Raw genomic sequence first — 27,833 nt, forward strand, 5'->3', positions numbered from 1 at the left:
CATAAGCTATCAACAATTTTAGGCAGCGCTGGCAGGCAATCTGATTTTATTTGCGATTTTGACAAGATACTACATACAGCATTGATCAGCCTAAAAAAAAATGAGAGCCACAAAAGGGCAAAAAAGCCAAAGTAGTTTTAATATTTCTTTGTTTTAAGGTTCTGAGGCATCTAATTACAAAGTTCCCTTTTGTTTAAGTCAGCTTTGTTGTCATTATACGTACCTCATGGAGAAACCAGTCCAGCATTCCTTTGCTAATCACTAAGATCAACTTTCATTGTTTTGAAGCTGTAAAAAGAGTTCATTTCTTGTTTTTAATTTGTTAATCAGTCTTCTCCATTTTCCCCCCTCTTATTCATCATCCTAAACTTGTCCCTGACCAAGTGTAGTCCTACCGCTTCACCACAGAGACAGTATAAAAGACTTTCCAATGCAAGCATATGACTTCAGAAATATAACACATTGGTAAGAATGAAGGCTCTGTGTGGCAGATCAATTGTCTCCAAACTTCCAAACTCGAAGTTGTAACCAACTCACTCAGAGAATACAGCTTTTCACTTGCGCTCAGTGGCAGAACATCACATGTTTAATAAATGTACCGTGAAAGCATTTGGTACAATTTCTAAATCCATCATACAGATGGACTTAACGTACTTAAAGGAAATTGGTAGAAAATATGAAATGGTCTAAAAAAGCCATTTTGCCTCTAAATCAGCTAATTATCGCTATGAGTTTGTAAAATATGACTTTTTGGCATTTATTGCTAGTTAAAGCCTTACTCTATTAAATTACATGTTCAAAGAAGATTTAAGTAACATACTTGAAAATACAGATATTAAGAGTGTGCTTCCATTACAAGCAATTTAGATTGCAATTTAAAGCAGGCTATTTTTCTTGTTTTAATGTATGAGAGCTTAATTAAAAAGTTAAAATGAGGCAATCAGTTCTGAAATTCCATAACTATATCAACACTGTCATTGCTTTTTGTTAGGTTATTTTTCCTTTGTTTGGTGGGAATTTTGTGTTGCTATTAGTAATTAAACAAATACGGAGTTCAAGGAAAATATTATACTCAGCATTATTTCTACTATTTGACAAGGGATTGATGCTCGACAACAGAAAATACTCTGCACCTTGCTCTAATCCCATAGAATCAAAGAATCACCAAGGTCAGAAAAGACCTCTAAGATAATCCAGTCCAGTCATCCACCTACCACCATTTTCCTCACTGATCCACGCCCCTCAGTACAACATCTAAATGCTTCTTGAACACCTCCAAGGACAGCGACCCAACCACTTTCCTGGTCAGCCTGTTCCAATGCAATGCCTCTCTTTCTGAGAAGAAATTTTTCCTAGCATCCAACCTGAGTCTTCCCTGGTGCAACTTAAGGCCATTCCCTCTCATCCTCTCGCTAGCTACACAGAAGAGGCCAACCCCCCACCTCATCAGAACCTCTTTTCAGGCTGCTGTAGAAAGTGATAAGGTCTCCCCTGAGCATCCTCTTCTCCATACTGAACAACCCCAGTTCTCTCAGCTGCTCCTCATAAGATCCTCATAAGATTTCTGCTCCAAACTCCTTACTATCTCTGTTACCCTACTCTGGACGTACTCCAGATTCCTAACAACTTCTTCATAGCGAAGGGGCCAAAACTGAATGCAGTACTCAAGCCGCAGCCTCACCAGAGCTATAGAAGAATGATCACTTCCCTGTGCCTTCACAGTGATGCTTTCTTTATCAGTAAAATCTAGGAACTCCTCCTTCAGGTGAACACTGTAACTGCAGCATAGAATGGAGCCTCTTCGTGAAGCTTACATAGGACATTCTTCCCATTATGCTACCAGCCAGTCTAGTTGCATCTGAACAGCCTTCGCTTGCTCACAGAATAGTTAAAAGGTTTTATTTTGTAGTAAGCACCAACTATAATGAACCAACTCCAGAACTGGCATCTGACAGCTTGAACAACAAATTTAATAGATCTCCAATATGAAAACAAACTTTGAAACTATTTTTTTATTGAGAAAATGTATTGCATGTTGTCTCCCTTCACCTTGCCCTCATGCTGCTCAGTTTCTTTCTTTTTACTTGGTTTCACTAAACTTGCCCCTGCTTTTTTCTCTGGCACACTTGTTCACTCCCACATGCCTTGCCTGACTGACAGCAATCACCCACATCTTCTCTTTTATAATCACTGCTATGAGGTTTTAACTGCTTTACAAGAGAATCAGGAATACAGAACCTGCTGCCTGAATTACTGAGGAAAGTGAGGAGAAGCCTGTAAGTGAATTGGTTAGTGGCAATGCTGTGAATGCCATTTATTCATATACACAACAGACCCAAATACTAGTGTTCCCTCTAGAGGGAAGTGATGGAAAAAGGAAGCGATGCAAAGCATAAAACCCATCAAATACATGGTCTGATGTTCTCTCCATTCCCAAACTATGCCTTGAAAAGTTGCATGCTAAGTCCCATTCACGGCCTATTGAATATATTGCAAAACCTGCAAGGTTGAATCAGCTTGTACTACTGAGCTTTGCCAAGCTGAGTAGTATGAATAATGCTATTTCTGCCACTGAAGTATTTTGAAGAAGTGCCGAAAACACATCAGCTTTGATTTAAAACATTGCAACCTTTGCTGTTATACAATATCTACCTATTCTGCTAAAGAGTCAGTATAATCCAGAGTTGTTAAGTATGACTACAGAAGGTCACCAGCCATGACCAGCTTCAAAGACTTCTCAGGAAGTTTTAAATCCAGGAGACAGTCAAATAGTAGGACTGGATAAGAGTTGAAAAAAGTGTCTAGAAAGCTTTTATGAAACAGTCAGTGTGCCTCCAGACATCACTGTTGTCCTACGATGGAATCTTCTTCAGCTGCAAGATATGGTAGACAGCCTGAAGTTTAGGCTTTATTAGGTACTTCAGATTTGCTTGTACTCAGGTAATCCATCATAAGCCACATCTCCTAACTCTTCACTGGTTTTGCTGCATTTGATTGTTTCACACAGCAACTATTACTCAAACTAAACATGCCCGTCACATGCCAACTGATGTTACCCAAGCAGAATTGAGATTTGCTCCCAGCAACTAAGAACTCAAAAGGCAAACACAGCAACTTCCACAACTTCCCCATGTACACCAATGCTACAATTACAACAGGAAAAGAATTTCACCTGAGCAAAAAGGATGAGGATAAAATAGTACACAACTGAATTCTCATACAAAATCAGCACCTGTAGATCACAACAGCCGTATAAAAGGGAAGCAAAAAATCCAAAGGCAACAGTCCATACAGTGAATATGATGTATGTTTTATTCTATTTACAGTACATTTGTTATAAATATAATACATTTCTTGAAAATCTTGAGTAGATTTTATTTTTTTTAAAACAGATCAATTGTTATAGTTACATAATAAAGCAAGTGACAATTTAAATGACAATCTCATGGTTGTGAAATAGTGCATTCTGTGCTGAGATGAGTGAGAAAAAAAAATACTCAAACTGGCTGAAGAAATTCTTTTTGAAGCACTCTAGGTGGGACTTGTATGTAAACCTCAAATGATCACCAGTTTTCATAAATGTGAAAACTCAAAACAAGTTTTTAAACTAAAGAATTGAGAAACAGCTTGGAGACACCCTATTGAACTTCACAGTAAGGTTGGGATTTATTATGACTAACGGCTTTTGACAGGAAAAAGCCAGAGAGGGGTTCCTTCCTGAACCATATCCTAATACAGCCACAAATATTAAACACGCCATGCTGGAAGTTGTAGCAGCAGCCAAGCTGCGTTTTTGATAGGGCATAGGACATAGAATTATGTTCAGATCTGGAGTTGAAGATTACTTTGCATTATGAATATCTTAATTACCAGAGAAGAAATACATTATACAAAAGGATAAACGTATTTTCAGTCCAACGTGCGTTGCATTGAGAAACAAATTGACAAGTCTGAGTATTTCGCTATTTTCTTTTCTACACAATCTCTAGTAACAAGTTAGATGTTCGAGGTGCTATTTCAAAAAACTGCAGCAAAATGTCAACCAGCGATATAAGAAAAGAATCCCATTTATTTTGTCTTTTAGTATGTTTTTTTTTCAGGAAGTGGTCAAATATTATTGATAATAATCAGTGCAGGCATAGAGTTCTGCTGACTTGTTTCAAACAAGGTAACTTGGTCCACTAGCTTGGCAAATACTCTGGGGGTTCCAAGGTTATAAACACCGGTATGAACGAAGCAAGCTTTTAGCTGCAAGCTATAGACCTCCTGGCTTTTCAGTTGAAGCTTATACTGTGTTTGCCCAAGCCATGTGAAAGATCCATGGATTTCTAGTGCCTCGGGGCTGAAAAACAAGATAAACATTATTTCTCAGCATCTGAAACATAACAGCACTTTATACAAACCCTTTATTTAACCTCATTGCAAAATTTCAGAGGGTACTTTGTGCCCATCATCAGCTCCTTACAGAAGCTTGTTTACATTCTCTGAAAACTTCCCAAAAGCCAGGAATTACAAAACTAAGTTACTACTCCAGCAGTCTTCAGATTCAAGAGTGCGAACTGTCAGCCACCTCTGGAATCCTGAAAGCTACCGAGTCTTTTTGAATGCCTGTCTACAATAATTTCCATTAAAACTTGAAAGACTTCCTAGAACTAAGGAAAAAAAAAAAGGTTTTATCAACATAAATGCATTTACCTTGTTGTTTTATGCCGCAAATCAATCATCACATCTACAACAGCCTGGGAACAATTGGAAAGTAGGAGAGTAACAGGTACCAGACACAGGCTGTAAAGAGAAGTAGTTACACATCAAACAGTACATATGTTTAGTGTTAATTTAAGCCCTCATCCTGAGTAGAGTTGATAGATATGCTTGTCTACAATTAGTATGACTGTTTTTATAAATAACCCAGTAGAAAGAACAATCCAAGGTATTTACAGACAGCTGTATTGTTGCAGCTGAAATAGTTATTTATGCAACAAGTGATTAGTTTCACTGGAAGCCCTTACCATTGCTGAACACTTACATATTCTAAATTTGACCAAAATAAAAAGAGCTACTAGAAAATAAGACATGAACTTGTTTCTGGAATGATGCATACTTCATAACCGTCATTAAATCATTCCACCTTATAAAATGTTGAAAATGTTAAGATTCTGTTAAAAAAACTCCTCTGTTCACAACTTATATTGTCAGAAATTTAAGTAAATGCAAGTGTAATGCAGCAGAGTTCTCAGAAAAACAACTCAAATCTAAACAACTATAATTTTAAGTATAATTCATTTCATGTCTGGAACTTGAGAGTTTGTGCATATTTTATTTTTAGAAGAGTCCATGATTTTACAGGTTGAACCTGATTCATTCTAGCAGTCTACTTTTCAACAGGTCAGTTCTGAGATTCTTCCAAGAGACAAGACCCAAGGAACTTAAACTGCTATCACTTTCATTTCTAAATGAAGTTCCAGCCATAGGTCCAATTATCAAGTCTGGTACTACAGACGTAACAGTTCTTAACCTGCTAGTGTTCTGCCTGGCTGTTCAAAGTAGTTACACTGCCTCTTCCTTTGAAACTCTGTGAAAATACACACAAACTCAGAACATTTATTTTGCTTTCACTAAGTCTGATAACAGTTGTAGTTAAAACTGCAACCGCAAACTGTAATACTGCAACAGGTATTAACACAGGCTCCCTATCACAGAATCCCTAGGAAATTATTCAGTCAACTACTGAACACTTCAATGAGGAAACTCCACAAACTCTCGGCATCTTGTTCCAGTGCTCTGTCACATTCAAAGTAAAGACGTTCTTACTCACGCACCTACAGAAACTTCCTGTGCTCCAGTTTGTGCCCACTGTTCTGTTGTTGGGCACCACAGAAAAGAATATGTCCCCATCTACTTGATACCTGTCCTTTAGCTCTTTAGAAGCACTGATACGAGTCCATCCCCCCAGTCTTCCCCACGCTGAACAGTCCCAGGTCTCTCAGCCTTTCTTTATAAGGGACGTGGTCCAGGGCCCTCACCATCACTGCAGCCCTCCACTTAACAATCCCCAATAGCTCCCTGCCTTTCTTGAACTGAGGCATCCATAATGTTTTATCTTATGCATTATGATCTACGTTGCATCTCTCAGTAGGATTTGTGTCAAATTAATAATATTCCAAAAGACTATAAATAGAACACCCTGCTAACCTTTTTTGGTGGAAAGAGTGATTGAAAGACTCTGGGTAATGAAGACTCGTCTTGATAAGATTGGAAAGCTGCTCTGGTGTCGGTCTTGCAGGTGCTGGTGCACTTTCAGGTCGAAAAAACTTTAGGAGTGCTGTTTCTGGTAATTCCTGGAAGAAATTCAGAATGACACTTAAAACACTGAAACAAGACACTATGAAACAAGACAGGAAATCCAGTCTCAGAATTTACAAGTTTTTAATTATGAACTGCAACTCCAGGAACATAAACTTCATAAAGCCTATATTTTTTCCAGTTTATTTTGTATTTAAGCATGCTAAATGAGAAGTGATATGACTTCTGTTACCTTCTTTTTTGAGAGGTTTCACAGTTGCATATATCACAGAATTTTAGTGATTTGCTGGGATTTGTTTTGTTTTTAAGAAACAGGGATAGCATTTAGACAGCTCCCCAATTCAACACTGTATCTTAAAAAGTCTATTACCTACACTGGGAAGTTAATAAAACGGAAGCTAATAGCCAAGGTTTCTAGACAGATCAACAGGAAAACAAACAAAAAAACAAAAGATTTATGACAACATGCTAAAAATGACAGAAGGATTGTAAAAGGCAGACTATCTTACAAATTAGATTTGCAAGAGTGTGCTAAACAAGTTGCCTTTCCTCATCCCCAGCTGAAAGCCCAAGTAAAGCACAGACACTACTTTGATTCTGCTTGTAAGATGAGGATGAAACCAATCTCTGAAGCAGAAGAAATCAATGGCAGAAAGATGCAACACCAAATGAGTCAATCAGGCTGCATTTGGTCCAACATTACAGCATTACTCTGTTGAACAGTGTTCAACATAACCTATTTTTCAAGCAGGATTTACTGAGGAAAAAGTCTTATGAACCTATTCTGCAAAAAGTCCACCTTTAGGAAAAAAAAACCTCAGCAATCAGCACTACTATCAAAGAGAGCGAAGGAAGGCTTAAACACACCAATAAGTCAGTACATTGCACAAAGTGATATTTTTCAGTTAACACCGCCATATTGTACCCTGTAAGTTGAAGATAAATTGTACAGACGACAAAACATGACTCTTAACATACACTGGACTCAATGAAATCAGCAAACAATCTGTAAACCTTTGCCAGGAAACTAAACCAATCAGGTTTCCAATCACCCCTGCAATTCTTTGCTATTGAAAAGAAGATTAGTTTGAAATGTATGAAATACATTTTCTCCAACCCAATTCATATTACTTTAATGTTTTAATAAATTTGATATTTCCTCCCTACCTTATGGGTACCTAATTTAATGAAAATTAACAAATGACAAACACTGGCTTCTAGAGGTCACATCAGTTGTGTGTTTGTTTGTTGTTTTTTTTAATTTAACTCAAACTCCCACTTCAACCACATGCCAACATCCTACACACTGTAATGTGCCCTAGAGTGAATTACCTGTTCCAAGTCCTCCCAATCAGAACTCCCGAGTATTTTTTTTAAACCCTACAAGAGACAAATACGAAGGTTTATCTCTACAAATATACAAAGACATCATGAAACACAACAGGAACATTCACTGGTGAAAGTGCAAAATGCTACTGATATTTCACAGCCTTTAGTTCTAACGCTACTTCTCTACTGAAGGACTGGAAGGTAGAAAGATTAACCATTTACTGTAACAGGTCTGAATTTTACTTCCAGTCACCCTCCATGTGTCAGAGTCAGCTAACAATGTCTCTTTCTCCAATTTGAGCTGCTCGATGTCTAGTTTTTTGTAATTTATTTATTTATTTTGAATCTGGAATGAGGACTACAATAAGACATTTAACACATGATTCTCTCACCTAATACTTCAGGAGAGAATTAAGCACTTTCAAATGGTAACCAAGATCTGTGAACAGATCAAATAGCTACTTACAGACATCTAATAAAACGCTAAGTTTAAAAATGCATTAAATTCCTTCCCTACTTTGGAGTTTCACAAATTGAATCAGGGCTACAAAAAAGATGCCCATCTCTACTGGGGGACTTGTACCCTCCCTTCAAAAATGCATCAAGTAAAAACCTCAAGATATTCATCCATTTACACTTAGAAGTAAAGCTAAACTAAAACTTGAACGGGTTGCTCAGTTCCTAGAACACCAAATTAAGTTTTGCCTTTAAAAATATATGCTAAAAAAAAAGTTCTGAGACCTAAAGCCAGCCCCTTGACCAGTTACTTAGGTCCATGGAGGCTTAGCAAGGAGACAGCAAGCACCACATATTCCATATAAGAAGTCCATAACAATGTTCAAGATATTTCCTTTAAAAATAGTTTAGATGTAATTGGAAAATCTCATCCATACATAAAGGTAGTGGCACAGACAAGTTTGACTGGAATGTCAAGATATACAGCAGCATTCAAGTTTGTGCATTTCTTAATTGGAAGTATGAAACAGACAGTAACAACAGAACCACACTGTTCCCACAGTAGTCTCCCAGTGGCTACAAACTGTACAATTTGTGCTAGTAAAGCTGTTTTTAGAAAGCTCTTTGTTGCCCACAGCCATCATCTATGAAGGCCATAATTCAAACATATGCACCTAAAATAAAACACAAGGTCGCTGTTCCAAGTAGAAATGGAAATGGTATATTCACATGTAATCATTCTGAAGAGTGTTAGGAATATCAGATAGCCTAAACTTTTTTATTTCAAATATAATCCATGCCATAACTAGGTCAATGTGCTTTTAAACATGATCAGAAGAAAACAAAGCATTAAATAATGTTTTCAAGTATAGAAATTGAAAACCAAACTCATCCACCTAAACAGATAAAAACCTTGCAGTTTTGAAAACATATCTGTATCCAATGACAGAAAATCAGTGATCTCCAAAGGCATAGTTATCACTGCCATTATCAGAAGGAAAGAGGTTAACATTATAATTATATACTGAACACCTTGTTCAATATAACTTCACACTGAATTCCTAGCTGACAAGATAGAGGGAAGGGCATCTACCCAGAGTGACCTAGACAGGCTTGAGAGGTAGCCCCATATCAACTTCATGAAGTTCAACAAGGCCAAGTATAAGGTCCAACATCTGGGTCAAGAAAATCCCTGCCTATTGCAGAAGGATGATCTTAAAGGCCCCTTCCAATCCAAATCGTTCTATGATTCCTATGGGAATAAAACAAAACGTGCATTTGAGCTTGCAGGTAGAGTGTTTACAGAATTTCACTTTACTTTTACAGTTTTTAATGCAGATACCAACAGAAATTTTAGCTGGAAACATTTTAATCCTTCCCTTAACCCCACTATCTTGTGTGTTATGGAAACCAGTGGTTTTATCTTGTCTTTAATCAAGTACTCTGACATGTAATGCTGTTATGGAATGCAAATAACCACATCCTGTTGCCTATTCCACGTCTCTGGTTGTATGCATTAATATGTTCCACAAAAACCAAACAGAAGTTACCTGTCCTTGCATCTCAGTCTTAACATCTTAGCTTAGAAACCTTAAGATGGTTGTGTATCAGCACACCAATTACCAATCCACCAGTCCGAAGAACTTGAGGAATACGTCAAAGAAAAAAAATCTAATGCTTCTCTACTACAGATGTTTACTGAAGCTTTTTTCTCTGACAGGTCCTAGAAGTTCATACAGATTCAAACCAAACCCTTAGGGGCAGGCAAAGAATTAGTCTCAGAGAGACAATAATTGACAAAGCAGAAGTCAGTAAGTACACAGAAACAAACTCCCCACAAAATTAAGAGCAAGTTACTTGAAGAATTTAGTTAAGATTGGAGTAATTGCTCAGAGGGCTAAAATAAACTAGAACAAGGGAAGCGGGTATTGTCTTATATTTTCTCCAAATATATTATGGGACCATTGGCAATTGCTGCACTGCCAGAAGCAACAGTTCTTTTGCTGGTTACTAAAGCATGAAGAAAAATCTTCCCCGAGTAAAGAATAAAAAGAGTCGAAGAGCAACAATAACAAAGGAAAATACAACAAGAAATGCAGAGCAGTGACACTTGCACCCTAGTTGACTCCACTGTTCAGAATCTGCAGATCTACTCTGCAGAACTGAGCAGCTCTGTATTGAACTGTACAAAGTAGTAGTAAAAAACACGCCTCTCTATCTCCCTCTACTGTCTAATCCTCAAAAAACAGATTATTTCGATGTCAGTCCAAGACACCCAGGAACAATCTAGGAACAAACTAAGCCCGATGACTAGTATGTAATAAATGCAGATTTACAAAGATGCTGTTTGACTGTTGGAAGTCTGAAAACATTAACTTAGAAGTACAGTTTGAATTTGGGATTTCCCTCATCCCTTTTCACTGCTTGGGTGACCTTAATTCAAGAGAAAAGTATTTCAAAGAAAATATGCAAACACTAATAGATAAGTATGTTATTTCCTCTGTATAGACCAATTTAATCCCATTTGAGAGATTCTTTAAACTCCTTACTCCACATATTTAACTGCTGCAAAGTTCCCATCATTTATAATACAAGAGAATCAACTGATCAGAAGCAACTGGCATGGGTCTATAAAAGACAAGTCCTGCCTGTCTTATCTAATTCCCTATGAAAAGCTGAACTGCTCAGTAGATGAGGGAAAGGTTAAGGATATTATCCGGATATTAGCAACACATTTGGAACAATTGCCCCCAGTTTCTCCTTCAGGAAAAACTGTCTGCTCACAACTTGAATAAGCGTGTAGTTTCCTAGGCAAATTAGTGGCTGGATGGCCAGGCTCAGAGTCATAGTAAACAGAGCTCAGTTCAACCACTTGCCAGTCACCAGCAGCATTCCCCAAAGCTCAGACTTGGGGCTAGTTTAACATTTTTATCAATGACCTGGATGATGTGATCAAGGGCACCCTCAGTAAGTTCCCAGGTAGTTAAGTTAGGACTGCTGATCTGCTTCAGTGTAGGAGGGTTTCGCAGATAGGCATAGACAATCTAAACTGAGGAGTTGCCATGCGACTGGCCACTTAACATTGCTAAAATGCTGGGTCCCACAGTTGGGTCATACCACTAGCAGCATATGCTTGGTAAGAATGGCTAAACAGTTGGACAACAGAAAAGAATCTGTAGGTTCTGGACAACAGCAAACTAATTATAAGCCAGCAGTGCACCCAGGTGGCTAAGAAGGCCAATGGAATCCTGACCTTCATTCAGAAATAGCTTGGCCAGAAAGACTAGTAAAGCAATTATCCCCTCATACAACACACTAGAGAGACCAAAGTCTGCAAACTGTGTAGAGTTTCGGGCCCCTCACTACAAGAAGTGTAAGAAATTACTCAAATGTCTACAGAGAAAAGGAAAGCTGATGAAAAGACTAGAAAAACTATTAGGAGTGGAGGTAGGAACTGGGATTGTTTAGTCTGGAGAAACAGCAGCTGAGGCGACACCTCACCACTAACCACAATTACTTGAAAGGAAGATTTAGTAAGGAGGGTGTCAGTCTGTTTTCTCTAGTGAGAAATGACAGTAAGTGATCTCAAGTTGTACAAGGGAAGCTTTAGATTATCAGTCAGAAAGAATTTCTTAATGGAGAGGGTGACCGAGGACTGGAACAGGCTGCCTAGGGAACAGGTGCCATCTCTATCCCTGGGGCTATTTGAGTGATGCATGATTAGGGCAACAAGGGACATGGTTTAGTGATGGGACTTGGTAGGTCAGGTTTATGATTGAACCCTGAAAATCTTTTTCAACCTAGATGGTTGTAAGGTTCTCTATAATCTGTAAAACAGTAGCATTCAACCCTCAAAATGAGCTGCGAATACATCCCGACCGTTTTTGTTGCTGGTGGCAGGATTTATTTCACTTACTCTGAAGCAACTGAATTCAATTAAGACATCTAGTATTTAAATACAGTCAGCAACAACAAAAAGAAATGCAAATCCCTATCCCTAGCATGTCTAATGTTCAGTGCCATGTTTGCTTTAGGATGCAATTCATTCCTATTGCTTCTCTCCCTAATCACTTGCTAGAATCAGACCTCAGTGAGATCAGGAGCCGAAGTTCACAGCATTCTACTTCCTAACTTCAGATACTTAATGTTATTGTTTGTCCTATGTACATCTTAAGAGAGGAAAGAACACACCAGAAAGAGCAGATGTAATTAGACTAGTATAGTAAAATAATGTTCAGCACAGCTTGAGTTCACACATAAAAAGGCTTTTGCTGATCCTTTTGCAAGAGAAAAAAATCCTCCTCAGAAATTCCACCTTGATTTTCCTTTTATACTCAATAGAAATTGAGCTCAAACTACATGTCCCATCCCATTTATTCCATAGTACAAAAGGACCAAAAGGAAAATCTTGCAATGCTGGTAAAGATACCAAAGCAAGAAAACACAGCATTATACTGGAGAGCAGAACACTAGACATTTTCTTCTGCATATTAGTCATCTTAATGCAAAAATTGTATCTAACATACATATTTTTACACCAACCTATTTTTAACTCCCACATTTATTACTATTTCACATACCGAGATACCCACAAGTTTCTTACAGATGTTAATTTCCATACATAAGCAAATAGGCTATAAAAATTTAACATGAAATAGTAAACTATTAGTTGATATATGCGATGAAACTCCCAATGCCTTGCTACTTGCCCCACTGTTTCCGCTCTTCTGTTTAAGGTACTACAACAAAGATATTAAATCAGAAGTTGTGTAGAATAATTTTAGTTTTGTAACTCTTAAAATAATTCCATCATTTCTCTATTAACTTGACATAAAACCATTAATAACTTTTTAGATCTAGCCTGAAATAACAGACAACAGTTAACATAGCAACTGAATAGTTGCAACTTACTCAAGCCTTATGTTATATTTTACAAGAAGTGGCTCCACGTATTTCCATTTACAAGAAAGCACATCAAGCCCATTTGGAATGAAAAAAGCACTCTATGAAAAAAATAGATTACCTGCTTCTGGGGAAATGAAAACGCCTCCTTCCCAATTGTGTTAAGGGCAATATGATGTTGGCCTTCCAAGATAAGCTGCTTGTTATCTTCTACAACATATGCCTACAAAATATAAAAGACAAAAAAAAAAAACTTTTACAAACGATAAGCTTCTTAATACAGAACTACTGACTTTCACCAGAAGTGGAAGATGAGTTGTTCAAATGCTAGAATGACTTAAATATTTATGTTTACACTTCTGACTTTCCAAGCATACACAAAGACTCAGGTTCAGATTACTAACTGCCATAGGTATTATTCACCTTCTCAGTAATGTGTCCTCCTCTTTAAAGCAAACTGTGTCACATTCTTACAATCCTTTGATAGAAGCAAGCTTAACAATTCACAGTTTTCAAGATTCTGCTTTTAAAAGCAGAACATTAAGAACTGGATACATTTAGGACACTGGAAAAATCATTTAAGTACGGTTACTAAAATAACAAGTATTAAGACTACCTCTCCTTACCAACACTTCAGTTCATTAGTCTGACTTTATACAAAACTTCATATAACTAAGCATGCTTGAACATTCAGGGTGCCATATTATACTGTTTTCTACATCATTTTCTCCCTACTTCCATAACCTACTTCTGTAAAACTTAAAAAACAACATACCTTCCATAGTACTACAATGTTCAAGTCCACTTCACTGCATCTTTGTATCAATCTGACTGCCTCATCAAATGACTGCTTCACAGCCCTTTGAGAAGCATGAGTTTGAGATTGCACATGAGTTCTTCTCAATTCAGAGGATAAACTTTGAAAAAAGAAGTCTGCACATGGACTGGCTGAACTTATTATCTGCAAGAAAAAAAGAAAAAGGTCTCAGAATGGGATGCAAGCTGATGCGAGTTTATTCTTTAACAGTAATCACAGTATTTCAGTTCCATTATCAAGCAGTTCTCCGCAAACTGAGAGGATGCCACACATTTTGGTTACTATGTCCACCCTTCTTCCTACATAGAAACACCTCCAAGGAAACATAATGGAATACAGCTACAGGCCTAAAACCACAAGGACTGAACTTAAAAATAAGGTCTTCACTTAATTCCACCAGAAATGCCACTACATGATCAAGTATGGCAAAGAGAGTTGGCATGTCACTTCTAGGCTAACTCACACGCAAATCATTATTGCTGTAATACTTTCCTCAGGTTAGTTAACTAGATAAATTTACCAGAGTTAGGAATGCACATTCAGCTAACAATAACAAAGACCAGAGACTGAAGAATATATTCCACACTGTAAGTAGTGCAGCAAATAGTACTGGGTCATCTCTTGTGCCAAGCATTTCCAAACACCAAAAGCTCACTACGGAGCTGGTGGTTTTAAAATTAACAGCAATGTTACTTGGACAAAACACACTGAGTAAACTTTAGGTTCCTAATCCCTCCATTTAGAAAGTGTACGGTGTTCAAGAATATACTGTTGTAAAGCTGTTAATTTCAGCAGAATAGTTGCATTTAATGAGAAAATTAACTACTTTTGACATAACTTGCTAGAAAGGAGGGACCCCTCCACAATGCCCCAGGAGAGAACCTTCTCTTAGAAGAAAGTTGAAATCCATTAGAAAAGCTTAACCACATTTTTTAGTCCCAATCTCTGTAGTCCTGAACTCCAAAATCTGTATGCTTATAAATTAAATTGTAGTGAGCAGTTTTTCTTTGACTTTCAAAAAGGCAGATGTATATATAGAAAACAAGCAATCTAGTACTGACATCCGCCTAACCACATCCACAACCACCAGTGTAGATTTCTGAACTGATACCAGTGCTCTGTTTTCTCAAGTCTTGGAAAAGCATTCTGTGTATCAAGAGTAACCTGAAGCTTTAACTTATAAGTAATGAGATAATTAAGAAAAACAAAATTCAGATTTCTACTAGATAGCTGCTCTTAAGAGTTGGAAAAGAAGGAAAAAAGCTAGCACTCCTAAGTGCACTCATAAAAGACTTCAACTGTTGAGTCAGCGACCAAAAATATCAGATTATCCTATAATCTTCTTCATAAAAGGAGAGCTAGCTGTGCATGCTTCTACATCTAAGAAGAGGCTTTCACTAGGGTAGTTGTACAAGTATGTAGTTGCACCAGTTCACTTGCCTGTTCATTTCCAAAGACGATGTCTGCAAATGTGTAATTTTCTAAGGGATAAGAAAAGAAAGCATCCTCTCAGCATCATGACAAGTCTCAATTTCAATATAACATTGACTATTTTTTCAGAAATGCTATCATATTCAGGATCACCTACCTTCTGAGTTTTTGCATCTCACTGCTTTAAAGCACAACTTTGCTTTCTCTCTGCTAGCAAGTTTAGTGTCTGAAAGAAAAAGCAGCACTTTTTTTTTTGCCCGTCAACATAATCACACGGAATCACTCATTAACAAGTCAGCCTTTGAACATCACAGAACCACACTGATCACACTGAAGTACTGTATCTACTCAAGCAAATAATCTTCTGCTAACCTATCTCACCTATTGTAGAGCAAATGCATGCTGTAATATATAAAGGAGACAGACAGAAAAAGAAATGAAAAATGACAAAAAGTATGTCTAGTTCATCTAGTTCACCTTCATTGTTAATGCATTAAGACAACACATCTAGACTCATTTTTAAGCAGCATACATGTGAAGATACCCTGTTAGATAACAGTTAGAAGCTGACTTTTGTTGCCTACTTTTGTCTTTTCAACAGGAAACAATTATATTAGCTAAGGCAGGATACACAGTACTAGCAATTGTGGAGTATTTCTAGTAATAGAAGTGCTTGTCAAATATTCTACTGATCAGTTAAATGCAATGATGATTATAAACAAATGAAAGGAATGCTGTGAAACATTACTCCTGAGTGGCTGCTTATCAAGACAATCTAGACATGTACTTCTCTACACCACCTAAATAATTTACTTGTAAACTAAGCTCATTGTTTAAAATTAAGGTTTAGCTTTTTCACTTTAATATGTTCAAAAGGGACATACAACTTTTACAACTGAGTTATTCTTGAAGTTCAGCTCCTTGTAAAACTAGTTTCCTCATCAGGCAGAAACTGGACTTGCTGTCCTTCAGATAATAGGGATACACACCTTTGTCTTCAGAGATGTTTACAGATTTTTGAAGTTTCCAGTGCTTACTATTACTTGAAACCTGTACTACGTGAAATTCTTTAACACCAGTCTCACTCTAAGAAGGAAATAAAAAAAAAAAAAGTCAGATAAGAGCAGTCATAGTTGTCAAGTTCTTCATTGCAAAGTAAGCATTTGTCACAAACAGGCATGGCAAGAAAATCCATTTAACTCCTCATTTCAAACCATGTGCAATATAATACAGAGGAGAGATAAGGGGGGATCAAAGACCCACTATGACGTAGAACAATCCAAGAAATTTAATTCTAGTGAATAAAACTACACAAAGAAAGAAAATCCCAAAGAAAAATTCCCCCAAGGTGGCATTTTAGATACAAAAAACCTCCAACAGAAACCACTGCCTGAAAGGGCATTTAGTTTCTAAGATTACTTCAGCCTTCTTGCAAGATCCTAAAACCCAGGAGTTCAGGATTTTTATTACATATATACACATATGAGGATAAACAACATTCAGGGTTGTTTTTCTTTCATGGAAAGGAGGAGTCAACAGCAGAAAATTAAGTTCCACAGTGCGATCTGCAAATTAGACAAATGCACATTCTTCCTCCTCACCTTAGTAGCTGAATTAAAAACAGCATACACAACACAAAATGACAAATCAGCTCCATGATTCTACCACCGTTTACACATTCAGGAATTCTAATAAGCAGGACATTTGATTACCTTGCTTTATGGTTGAAAAATCGAAACAAACTTTAACTAAAAAACGTTGAGTACACTTGAGTTAGCATGGTAAGAAAAACTAAAACACTGTTATCTGCTCTGCTAAGTCAACAGACAACAACAGATATGTCTGCGCTTCCATTATACCTGCAAAAATTTGTTCAGGAGTTCTACTAAATACAAACACAGAATGTTCCCTCAGATGTCACTAATTCTACTGAGGGTGTGGCACACAGGGCAGCAATACAGACTGTCTCATTCAGGTCTATTTTCAAAGTCATGAACGTCAAAAACATCCATGACTTTGGAATAATCTTCCAAAAGGTACTGAAAGAAAAAGGCTTGAGATCACATACATTTAGGGGTAGAGACAGTTATACAGCAGATTCCCAGAGTGCTCTGATACATAGCTTTACTGTTGGAAAGAACGCACTAACATTAACTGGAATGATTAAGTATGAAAGGCTTACTTAATATTTCCAGTCAAAGCAATAGTTCAAAAAAAGCTTTAAACATTGGTTCCACTGGAGACATTTACACATACACTGAACTTAAGAACACTATCACTATTAAAATTAAGAACTTACAGTATTGATATTTTCTACATCCACAAACACCAACATGTTATCCCCTCTGCCTTCTTCATCTTCAAGTGCATTACTTCTGCAGACAGTAGCTCGAATATGCAGAGACCGGCTAGTACAAATAACTGCAGTGTGCCTTAGTACTCTATGACTAGGAAACAGGAAAGAGAGGAGAAAGACATTCTGAAGAACCAAGACTGATGTCCAGAGCACCTCATCAAGTCCACCTTTCACATTTCTCATTAATATTAACATTGTTAGACAATTTATTTCCTCAATCATCAAGACGACATTCTTCTATTACACACCTCAAGCACCATCATCCTGAAACTGTATTCTATGACATTCCCCATCCTGACCCACAGTTGCATTCCTTCTAGTCCGTGCTGCTACTTAATGCAGGCTAAGGAACATTTCTCCCAACAAACAAATCTAACATTCATCTCTGTAGCAGAATTACCCCCAGAAAAATATATAATTACATTTATTAAGTCTGCAACGTGTTTTCTTAGAAGGCTGAAAACTAAATAAAGCCTGTTTAAACTTCAGCTGTAGCTTTGAACCATAACAACTGTAAGGTAGTCTTGTAAGAACAGTATAGAAGGGTTAAGAAGGGAGGAAGAGACTCTTCGTTTCTTAATTTATCTGTTTGCTAAAACTATGCTATGGCCTCTTTGGTCTTCACTTTTCAGACCAATTAACTATTTATTCCAGAATCTTTGGAGAACTAGTTCCTCAGAAAAGTTCTCCTGAGCCTTTATAGCCTGGGACAAGGGCGGAACTAGAATAAGTGAACTTCAATACATTGAAAATGCTGTTAGCTTGTGATATCAAACTCAAATGCCCATTGTCCCAAGAGTATTCCATAAAGGAGCCATAAAACAGAGTGTAAATCAAACTTCACGTATAACTCCACATAGAAATCAGATAACACTGTATAAATATTATTTTAAAATTACAGACAAGCCACTTGAACATCTCAGTAAGTTTAAAGCTCAAGTTTATGTGCTTATTAACAGCTCAATGAGAAGGACGAGAAAGAAAAGTACAAAACTTACCACATCTTTGAGTGTCTTTTAATACTTTCATAGTAAAATAAGAAGTTTATTTCATGAACTCCTTCTTCATCTGGTCCCCGTAACCACATTGGCAACTGCACTGATGCCCCAGGAAGAAGAATCGAATCAGGAAGTGGGACATGTATTACCTCAGGCTGACCTCCCGTGCCAACCCCAAAGTCTACAGAAGAAGCTGAAGATAGTAGTGCTGTACGCACAGAGGTAGGATCTGTCACAACAGTCTTGTAAGCACTACAGTTCTCAGAAGCTGAAGGACTTAGTGGCGTTAGAACAGCAGTATTTGCACCAAAAGTAAAAAATTCCGGATGCTTGGACACAACTTTCAGCGCTGTAAGAGGACACTTGCTTACATTCACAAACTCTACATACGCTTTTCTGATTTCTCCACAGAGAAGTCCTGTAGGAAAGTTTATAAAGAACACCTGTATTGGAGAGAACAGGAGGAAAAGATTCTGAGCAACGAACCAAATTACAAACAGGCATTAAAAAAAACAACTAAAACACTTATAGTTTAAGTGCTGTCATTAACCAGGTAGATCACTTTAAGAAAAATCACAGTTTTAATTAACCAACTTGAAGTATTCTGGACTTACAGCAAACAAACAAAAATAACATATTTGCCCCTTGCATATATCCAGTAGTAATTTGGCTATAAAAGTCACAAACTAAACATTCTAAAGGGACAACTTCAGAACAACAACGATTGGAAGGCTTCAAGTTTCTCTTGGGAAACAAAACACAGACTTGGAACTAACAGGTCATAAATTAGCATGAAAAACTTAAATGTTAACATGGTTTATGAATTTGTTGTTTGAAACACTGTAGCTCTAGATTCAGCCATTTGTTCAAACCTGTGAATAGAAAAATTACTGCGTACCTCCAATAAAGGCATTTCTTCTGTAATAATGGGATCTAAACGTCGGTCAGGTCCATACTTAATAGATGTTTTCTCTTCTTTTGTGTTATTCAGTCGAGGCCCTTGGATTTCTAAGTCTTGTCGTCCTCGTACAGATAACCCATTGGAGACAAATTTCCCTGAAAGAATTTTTATAAGCCTTTTTTTTTTTTTTAATACCTCAAGTAACTTTTTCTAAAAAGTGATCAAAATTTCCTTTTTTTTTGTCACTGTGGGCTGATTAAGCATCATTACTAACAAAGAACTACAGTGACACAGCATGCATTATTACTGCAAGTTAAGAGCGCCAAATACATGTTGTAAACTAACTCTGCCCTCTATAATTGCTTACAATCCCAGCAGCTTAGAAAATAGGAACACCAGATTGAGTGGGAAAATTGCTGAGTGAATGCGATTAATTAATTTAATTTTCTAATTTCCAAGCTAGAAAAAAAATAGCATCAACCATTTCCTTTCAAAAACAGACCACCATTCTTCAAATGATTTTTATTCCAGAGTTTTAGCCATAAGATTTCCACTTCAGAGATAGCTAATCAAGCTTTATTATTTTTCAGACACTTTCAAGTAGGTACTTTAATTCTCTTTTAATCCAAAACTAAATTTCCTAAAACGTCAGATGAACGTCTTTAAAGCAGATTAAGCAGCATGCAATTAAAGCCTTTATACATTAATATAAATGAAAGAAAATAAAAACAAAAAGAACTACTATCAGTTAAATTTACATGTGGCTATTTATACCAAGAACTTCAGTGCCATATTGAGACAGAAGTTGAAAAAGCAGGGGGGAAAAAAGATAAATAAATGACAATGGAGTGAAAAGTTGTAACAGATATGCCAGATAGAATCTTTGCAGTTTGATTTAAAAGTTTCAGAATTTCCACAGATTTAAAAGTAGCACAAGAACGCATCTGGCAGAAGTTACTTCCTTTCTCATGGGATTCCTACAGGTGTCAACTTATTACTTTTCTATTCCAGTTATTTCCCATTTCTTTATCTGAAGACAGACCTTGCAACATAATAGTCGAACATTAAACAGGATTTAGTTCTACTTCTTGGAATCCACAATCTCCCCTTTCCAGAGACACACTCAAGGGAACAATGTACTTACCTGACTGTAATCCAATAGCAGGATCTATCCCATCTAATGTCACAGTACCCTGAACAGTGCCAAGATTATAAACGACTCCCAGAATATGTAGCTCCCCTGTTTGATGGGGAAAGAGCTTTAGTCTCGCCTGTGGAGATATGTTAAATTTTTGTTGTTGTTGCTACTAAAAAAGTATTATTACATTTAAACGTCCAATTATTTAAGCGAATCATGGCTACTTTTGATCATTTATAGTTGCATTAGATGCAACCACAGACAATAAGTCATTTATTGGGAAGTATCTGTTACATTAGGAAAGAATCCTAAGTTGTAACAAAAATGAACTTGAAAAGAGGCAGAAAATCAGAATTGGTTTGGTTGGAAGGGACCTCTGGAAGTCACCTTGCCCAACAACTCTGCTTAAGCAGGGCCCCCTAAAGCTGCTTGCCCAGTTAGGTTTTGAACATCTCTGAGGGAGACTCCACAATCTCTCTGGGTAGCCCGTGCCAGTGCTCTGTCACCTGCACAGTAAAGGGTATTTTCTAATGTTCAGACAGAAATTCCACATTTCAGCTCATGCCCAATGCCTCTTATTCTATTACACTTTCCTTTTGGATATTTATACACATGGATAAGGTTTAAAAGATCCAGTTGTTCACACATCAGTAACATTTCCTAAAGTTTACCATGAGTTCAGGTTGCGAGTCTGTACTCTACCCTATTTCAAAGTTTTAAAAACAGCTTTTTCAGTAGTGAACAAAGTATACTACTTACCATTTTTGTCTCCTCACTATTAATTAGAAATTCTGCTATTGCCTCTGTTCCTATCATATCATCATCACATGACCCCTGAAAAGAAAAACCTTTTCAGATATTACTCCTGAGCAGAAAAAGTGTCATTAAATACTATTTCTTGCAGTGTTCCTAGAACATTCAAGGAAAAAGAAAGCCTTTCTATTTCAGACAGCAGACTGGCTTTCCGAATTGAAGTAGCAACTGAGAGTGCAGCAAACACTTAAGAGAGAAATTCAAGACTTCCTGGTGATTAGAAATGGCTCAAATTTATATTTTCACTGATACACGAGTATTTATTGTATCATTACAGTAATAGTGTAGACCAGATAGAAGGGCAGACGTATGGTAATCATTGAGACTTATTCATGTGAAACCTCATGTGTCTAACCTGCAGCATGTCTACAATCACTACATTGTAAAAAATTTTGTTTAACAACCCACATTATTAACAATTTTACTGTAATACTCCATATTAAAATACATTAAAATCTTAAAAATATGGTATTTAGAAGAGTCCTGAAAAGAGATGTTTTAGCAATATCAGTAATTAGCAGAGCACCCAAAATATTGAAAATATTAATTTTAAATTCCAGTAGAGGTATCTACATGTTCCTGAGTTACACCAGCACCATTCCTCAGAACACAGTCAATGCTACATTCCATGCATCGAGCGTAAGAAAGATTAGACAAAATGTTCCTTAATTCTGCCAGTCATTTCTGGTGGTCAAGGTGCCTATTTTGGCTCATTAGGTATGCCGCACATAGAACAAGATGTTGAAGTATTTTGCTTTGCATTAGGCCCTACAATACTCATTACAATGCTTTGTGCCCCATGGATATAGGAAAATTTAAGTGATTCATAAAGATTCATAGTAGTTAACTTCCCTCCTTCCCCTCTTTTATTATATCTACACTGAAGTCAGCTGTTCTTACACTAAGAGAATTTGAAAAAGTAAACTGCATAAATGTAGTTGTCTAGTTTAGGTTGAAAAAGACAAAATTCTTTTCCTTACCGGATCTTTTACTGCTCCCTCATGTTTAGCACTTGAGTCCCTTGGCTGAAACTTCCACAGCAGTGAAAGGTCAGTCAACAGAAGTGGAATCTTCAGTGGGTTTCGGAAGGAGACTTCTACAGTTATAGGTTCTATTAAAGGAGTGAGAGAAAATAATGAAAATGAACTTTCCCCATCACAATCTGAAAGTTCAATAAACTCAAAGGGCCAACTGCATAAAAACTTTGGTTTCAATCTACAGCACTATAGTAAACACTGTACAAATATAATCCAGAGATAAAGTGAGTTAAATGAATAAATTCCAGCTTTACCTTCTACCACAGCAAGTGGAAATCTGGAGTTATCTGAGTAGCGGTTTAAACAAAACTGTGTCGGTTGAAAGTTTGAAGGTATTGCTCCTTTGTTGGACACAGACACAACCTGCTCCTCAAGCTCCTTCCACTGTTGTGATGATTCTGAGTCATATTCCTGATCCAGACTTACATGCGTTGCTGCTTGCTTTTCACCTAGGAAGAATAAGGCAAGTGGTGGCACTCAACAGTTGCAAAAATGACTGTACTAACAATCTGGTAGGTGTTGTTAAAAAATAATTATTTTCTCAGTCACTATCATTTCCCAGATTATTCAACTACTCATTGGACTGACAGATATTTTGAAATGCACATACAGAAGACAATACTGATGATTTTTTGAGTATATTTTCATTCCCATTCATCCCATGATTTTAGCATGCTATGTGGCATACTCAGCTTACAGTTAATTCTCAGCTTTGGCCAGCATTCAGTCCCACAGTCTAAATAAGAATTCCTACTCAAGATATTATACATTCAGGAATCAGCATTTTAAACACTTCAACAAGTGGTAGAAGTGCCGCTCTGCTACACAGAGGCTTGAATCCCGGGGGGTTGGACTCTATGATCTCTAAGGTCCCTTCCAACCCGCACAAAACTATGAAACTATGAAACCCAGACTTGAAAGCTCATTTCTAGTACCGGCACTAGCACTTAACATTTGCTCAACATTATAAATCCCTTTCATGAAGTTCATCAAAAACTTGCATTGAAGGTGAGAAAAATAATGGCATTCAGCACATTTGCCTATCTAGATTTCATACCCATATGAGAAGTCTGAAGACAATTGGAAAGTAGTAACAGAGCAGTCACTGAGCTGAAGCTTTTGGTTTTGAAACCCTACTTAAGTTACCAAGCTACATTTGTTCTTAACGTAACAACAGATACATATATTTTTAAGATCTTGCATATGTGTACCTCCATAGATAAGAGATTTAAAGCTGTTAACAAAATTTTCTAACCTTCTGCTGGTCTTCGATCATGCCCAAAGAAAACACGTGTTGCTGAGCTGTTAATATATGGCAAAGGAAGTTGTGGTAAGGGACCATCAGGTGACAGCTGGGTTACATTCTGGAGTAAAGGAGGAAAACAGTGTCATATCATTACATATATACCTGATGTACATGCTGCACGTTAGCAGTGTTTGAATGATAAGGAGACTGAGTTTTATGCAGTTGACATTTAAGTAGTAATACTTTTAATTGAATCATTTCATATTAACAGCTTTGAGAGCTCATTCTGCCTTGACACTCTTAAGTAATATTTTCTCTCAATAGTATCTTAAAGCTCACGAAGTCTTCACCAAAAAAAAAAAAAAAAATCTGAATCTGTCCAGTCTAATCATTATTGCAGGTCCATGGCTTTTGCAAGCTTAATGATGTGAGGCTTTACTAACACCAGACTGGAAAAGCTACGTTACTATACCTCCACCATTACACAGATTCTGAGCAAAGTTGACTTGCAGGCTTTAAATATCCAAAAAGGGTATCTCAAAAAGGGCCTACTACAAGTTAGAATTTATGTCATGTTTGCTATCTATAAGGTTTAAAAGACAGAGTAGCTACAAGGCTACAAGTTGTGTGAAGCTGCCTCTACTAAACACCCTATAAAGGTATGTGCTTTATGCTGCAACACAGAATCACCCAGGAACTTCCACATTAACTCAGTTATTTCTCTTCTCACTGGTGACAGGTGACAGGATGAGGGGAAATGACCTCAAGTTGTGCCAAGGTAAGTTTAGGTTGGATGTTAGGAAATACTTCTTTACAGGAAGGGTAGTTAAACACTGGAATAGGCTCCCCAGGGAGGTGGTTGAGTCACCATCCCTGGATGTGTTTAAGAGCTGTTTGGATGTGGTGCTCAGTGATATGGTTTTGCTGAGGGTTGTTAGAGTTAGGGTGCTATGGTTAAGGCTGCATTTGGACTTGATGATCTTTGATGTCTTTTCCAACTTGAGTAATTCTACGATTCTGTGATTTACTTAACAGTTTAAGATAGATTAATTTCACTACAACATGGATATGGAGCACTTGGTAGTACCAGAGGAGGTTGGCTGGATTCAACTCAGTTTTCTACAGCAATATGCACTCTAATCTCTTGCTGCTGAACTGGGAAGGGGCTGCCATAAAGCATGTTTGTGGACAAATAACTGTGTCTGTAACAAACACCTATCCCAAGTGCAGGTTTTTGTTATTACCAGCATTTGCAACAATTTTGTAGCCTGTCAGGTAAAAATTCAAGATACCAAAAAATCCAGCTTATACCAATGCAATAAAAAGGTGGCATCCTCCTGCTGAGGCTACACTTCTTTGAGAGGAAAAAGAAAGCAAGACTACTGCCTATGAATTTGTTAGAGAAAAAAAAATGAATTTACATTTACCTGTAGGAAAAGCAATTCTCAATTCTTAGTTGTTTTTTTTTTTTTAAATCTACTCAGAAAATACGTCAGAAATTGTTTTCCTTAAGCAAACAATCAAAATGCAGCAGCTTTAAGAAGATCCACTTTTCCCAATTTTCAGTACCAATTAAAATTATGCTATGTGATAAATAACTGAAAGGTAGTTTATAATTCAAAAAACCTGCTACTGATGTGAAGCTTAACACTAAACATGGGAGGAATAGGGGATAACAGGCACCACAAGATCTATCAGGAACCAAAACCAAGTATTTTATCAGTGGCTTCAGCACATAACACACCTATCTAGTCTTTAGCAAAGATATACTATCAAAAAACTAAAACTTTTATAAGGAGATCAAAACAAAACAGAACCCATTCCTCTAAGGGAGATCTGTCACAAGTTGCAATTCAGCCATGAAACATTAAGTGAATAAAAACACATCTGAGGAGTCACACTAGCAATCCAATGGAAATTAAGTTAATGCACACATCAGATACAGCAAGTTGTTTGAAATCTAAAGGAAAAAAAGAACATACTAACTGGAGGAAAAAAAATGACCCTTGCACAACACAGGTATGACAGAACATCATTCAATAACATAATACAGTACTGCTGTAAACAGAATTGCTGACCACTCTAGGAATTAAAAAAAGAAAAAGTTATTTACCTTATAAACATTGAGATACTCTCTTAAAAATGCTCCTTGCTGAGCTGGAGGTTGTTTGCTATCATTGATCAAAATATGCCTGAAGGCAGACACAGCATTATCAAGCTGGTGAAGTGTAAATGACTGACGACCAATAATGAAGTTAATATGATCTTCTGCAAGAGACCAGCCTTTTCCTTTATAAACCTGCATGGCTTGGCAGTAGCAACGTAAGGCATGTTTTTGCTACAAGAAAAATAAGATTATTAATCAAACATTGTAATTGTAGTGCCAGGAGGACCAAACAGCAAGTCAAAAGTATTACCAACCACACTATGCTAAGCATAGTGTTTGCAGAACTGTACCTTAAAGTATCTGGTCATTGTTAACTTAAACACAAAAGTATTGTTGGTTCCTACAGTAAACTGCCTACCTTGCACAAAGTTCATGTTTTTAAATAGTAGTAACAGGCAGCAAGTTAACAATAATAGAAGACTACTTAATAGAAGTGTTCTGTATTGCTTTAGCATAGGCTGCTAGAGGGAGCAGAGCTCTATTGCCAAGCTTCAAGACAGTTATGAAATGTATTAAATATAGCTAACTGAACTTCCATTTTCATCCAACTAACATTCTTCTAAGAAAAGTAAGAAAATCCAAAGCAAGTTAAGCAATAGTCCCGCAGTACATACAAAAGATTACAGCTCCATCACTGAACTCTAGCAACTAATCTCAGTAGAAATCAAACAAGTTGCCTGTAGAGTATATTATGCGTTGAGTTTATCACAGAGTTAAAGCTGCGTACACAGTAATATGAGTGAAAGCAGAAACAATTTGCATTGGTTTAATTGTTAATTGAGTCTAAGCAGTTGTAACTAGATGCCAGTTTGTTGTGTGCTAACTATTCATACACACTGACCTCTCCACTGCACATAGCTAAGACACCAGGAAAACATGCTAAATTTTGTTATTATTCCAATAGCTGTTAGCAAAACCCTAACTTCTACAACTCATTTGTTTCATGAGATGCTACTTCATAGGGTATGATATGTGATTTTCTTATTTAAGTGTAAAAATGTAACCCAGATATCAAAAACAAATCTCGAAATTTCAAGTCAATGATCCTCAGCATCACTTCAAAAATACAGATGCAAAAGATCAATGCAGACATCATTTTTACCTGATTACTGAGCTCAACACATCTAACAAACATAAAAACACCAAAAGCCACACATCTTTTCCTATAACAACATGCAGTTCAGAAGAAGTACAAAAAAAATGATATTTTCCATATGGAAAGATATTACTCACCTGTCCTGCTTTACTAAACCAATGTCCAGCCAAAATCATATGAAATGCAAACTTTCTGACCATGGGACTCTTCATGTTTATAAAGCAATGTGCTGCCTGCTCTAACAGAAGTGCATTACGAAGATCTGAATCCTGTTAAAAAGAGGAGAATTAGCCTCAAAGACAAATAAAAACATAAACATATCTGTGGTGTTGTTCTAATGCTAACAGGAAAAAAAAAAAAAAAAAGAAAAAGCAGTAACTGCTATAAAATTGAGAAGCATTTTATATTTGAACATTCTATATACGCATATAAAAGAAATTAAGACTAAAAGTATTTTTCCCTTTGTTACAAGTATAACCATTGTCATAACCAAATGTGCTTCTACTTCTTCTCCAAAGGAATTTATCAACCTGCTTCTTTATGAATGGCAAGACAAAACTTTCTTCCTCTTCAGTTACTCATGCTACAGTTTCTAACCCAAAGCATTCCACCTTTTACCCTCCCTCTAGAGACACTAGAAACAAAAACAGAGGATGAAATGTAGCTGTGAATTTAAATTACAAGAATTCCTTCTTATAGTGTACCACACTTCTTACCATTACCACTTTCTCCTCCCATGCTGAGACAAAGCTACATTACTCTAACCAATCCAATCAGGATCTACTTATCATGACTGAACTTTACTACTGTTAACAACAATGTCCAAGTACGTGTCTGGACTAC

General features: G+C 36.9%; 1 protein-coding gene across 5 annotated transcripts in view; it reads right to left on the reverse strand.

Moving 5' to 3' along the window:
• Positions 1–3,289: 3,289 nt before the first annotated feature.
• Positions 3,290–27,833, reverse strand: part of TRAPPC8 (trafficking protein particle complex 8) — a 47,678-nt gene continuing 23,134 nt past the window's right edge. For 3 of the 5 annotated variants that reach the window (XM_015855462.2, XM_015855464.2, XM_032442696.1), the window contains 19 exons: positions 27,128–27,259; positions 25,841–26,065; positions 23,737–23,845; positions 22,736–22,930; positions 22,425–22,555; positions 21,391–21,465; positions 20,638–20,764; positions 19,491–19,648; positions 18,593–19,035; positions 17,538–17,685; positions 16,228–16,324; positions 15,396–15,464; positions 15,248–15,288; positions 13,766–13,951; positions 13,112–13,213; positions 7,636–7,683; positions 6,193–6,338; positions 4,696–4,785; positions 3,290–4,342 (listed from right to left, as the gene is read on the reverse strand). In XM_015855462.2, coding sequence (XP_015710948.1) covers positions 4,108–4,342; positions 4,696–4,785; positions 6,193–6,338; positions 7,636–7,683; positions 13,112–13,213; positions 13,766–13,951; positions 15,248–15,288; positions 15,396–15,464; positions 16,228–16,324; positions 17,538–17,685; positions 18,593–19,035; positions 19,491–19,648; positions 20,638–20,764; positions 21,391–21,465; positions 22,425–22,555; positions 22,736–22,930; positions 23,737–23,845; positions 25,841–26,065; positions 27,128–27,259 — 2,757 coding nt within the window. In that variant the 3' untranslated portion in view covers positions 3,290–4,107. The remainder of the gene's footprint in view (positions 4,343–4,695; positions 4,786–6,192; positions 6,339–7,635; positions 7,684–13,111; positions 13,214–13,765; positions 13,952–15,247; positions 15,289–15,395; positions 15,465–16,227; positions 16,325–17,537; positions 17,686–18,592; positions 19,036–19,490; positions 19,649–20,637; positions 20,765–21,390; positions 21,466–22,424; positions 22,556–22,735; positions 22,931–23,736; positions 23,846–25,840; positions 26,066–27,127; positions 27,260–27,833) is intronic. The other 2 variants (XM_015855463.2, XM_015855466.2) reach the window with 1 other exon arrangement.

The sequence above is a fragment of the Coturnix japonica genome, chromosome 2, assembly GCF_001577835.2.
Source record: "Coturnix japonica isolate 7356 chromosome 2, Coturnix japonica 2.1, whole genome shotgun sequence".
Classification (NCBI taxonomy): domain Eukaryota; kingdom Metazoa; phylum Chordata; class Aves; order Galliformes; family Phasianidae; genus Coturnix; species Coturnix japonica.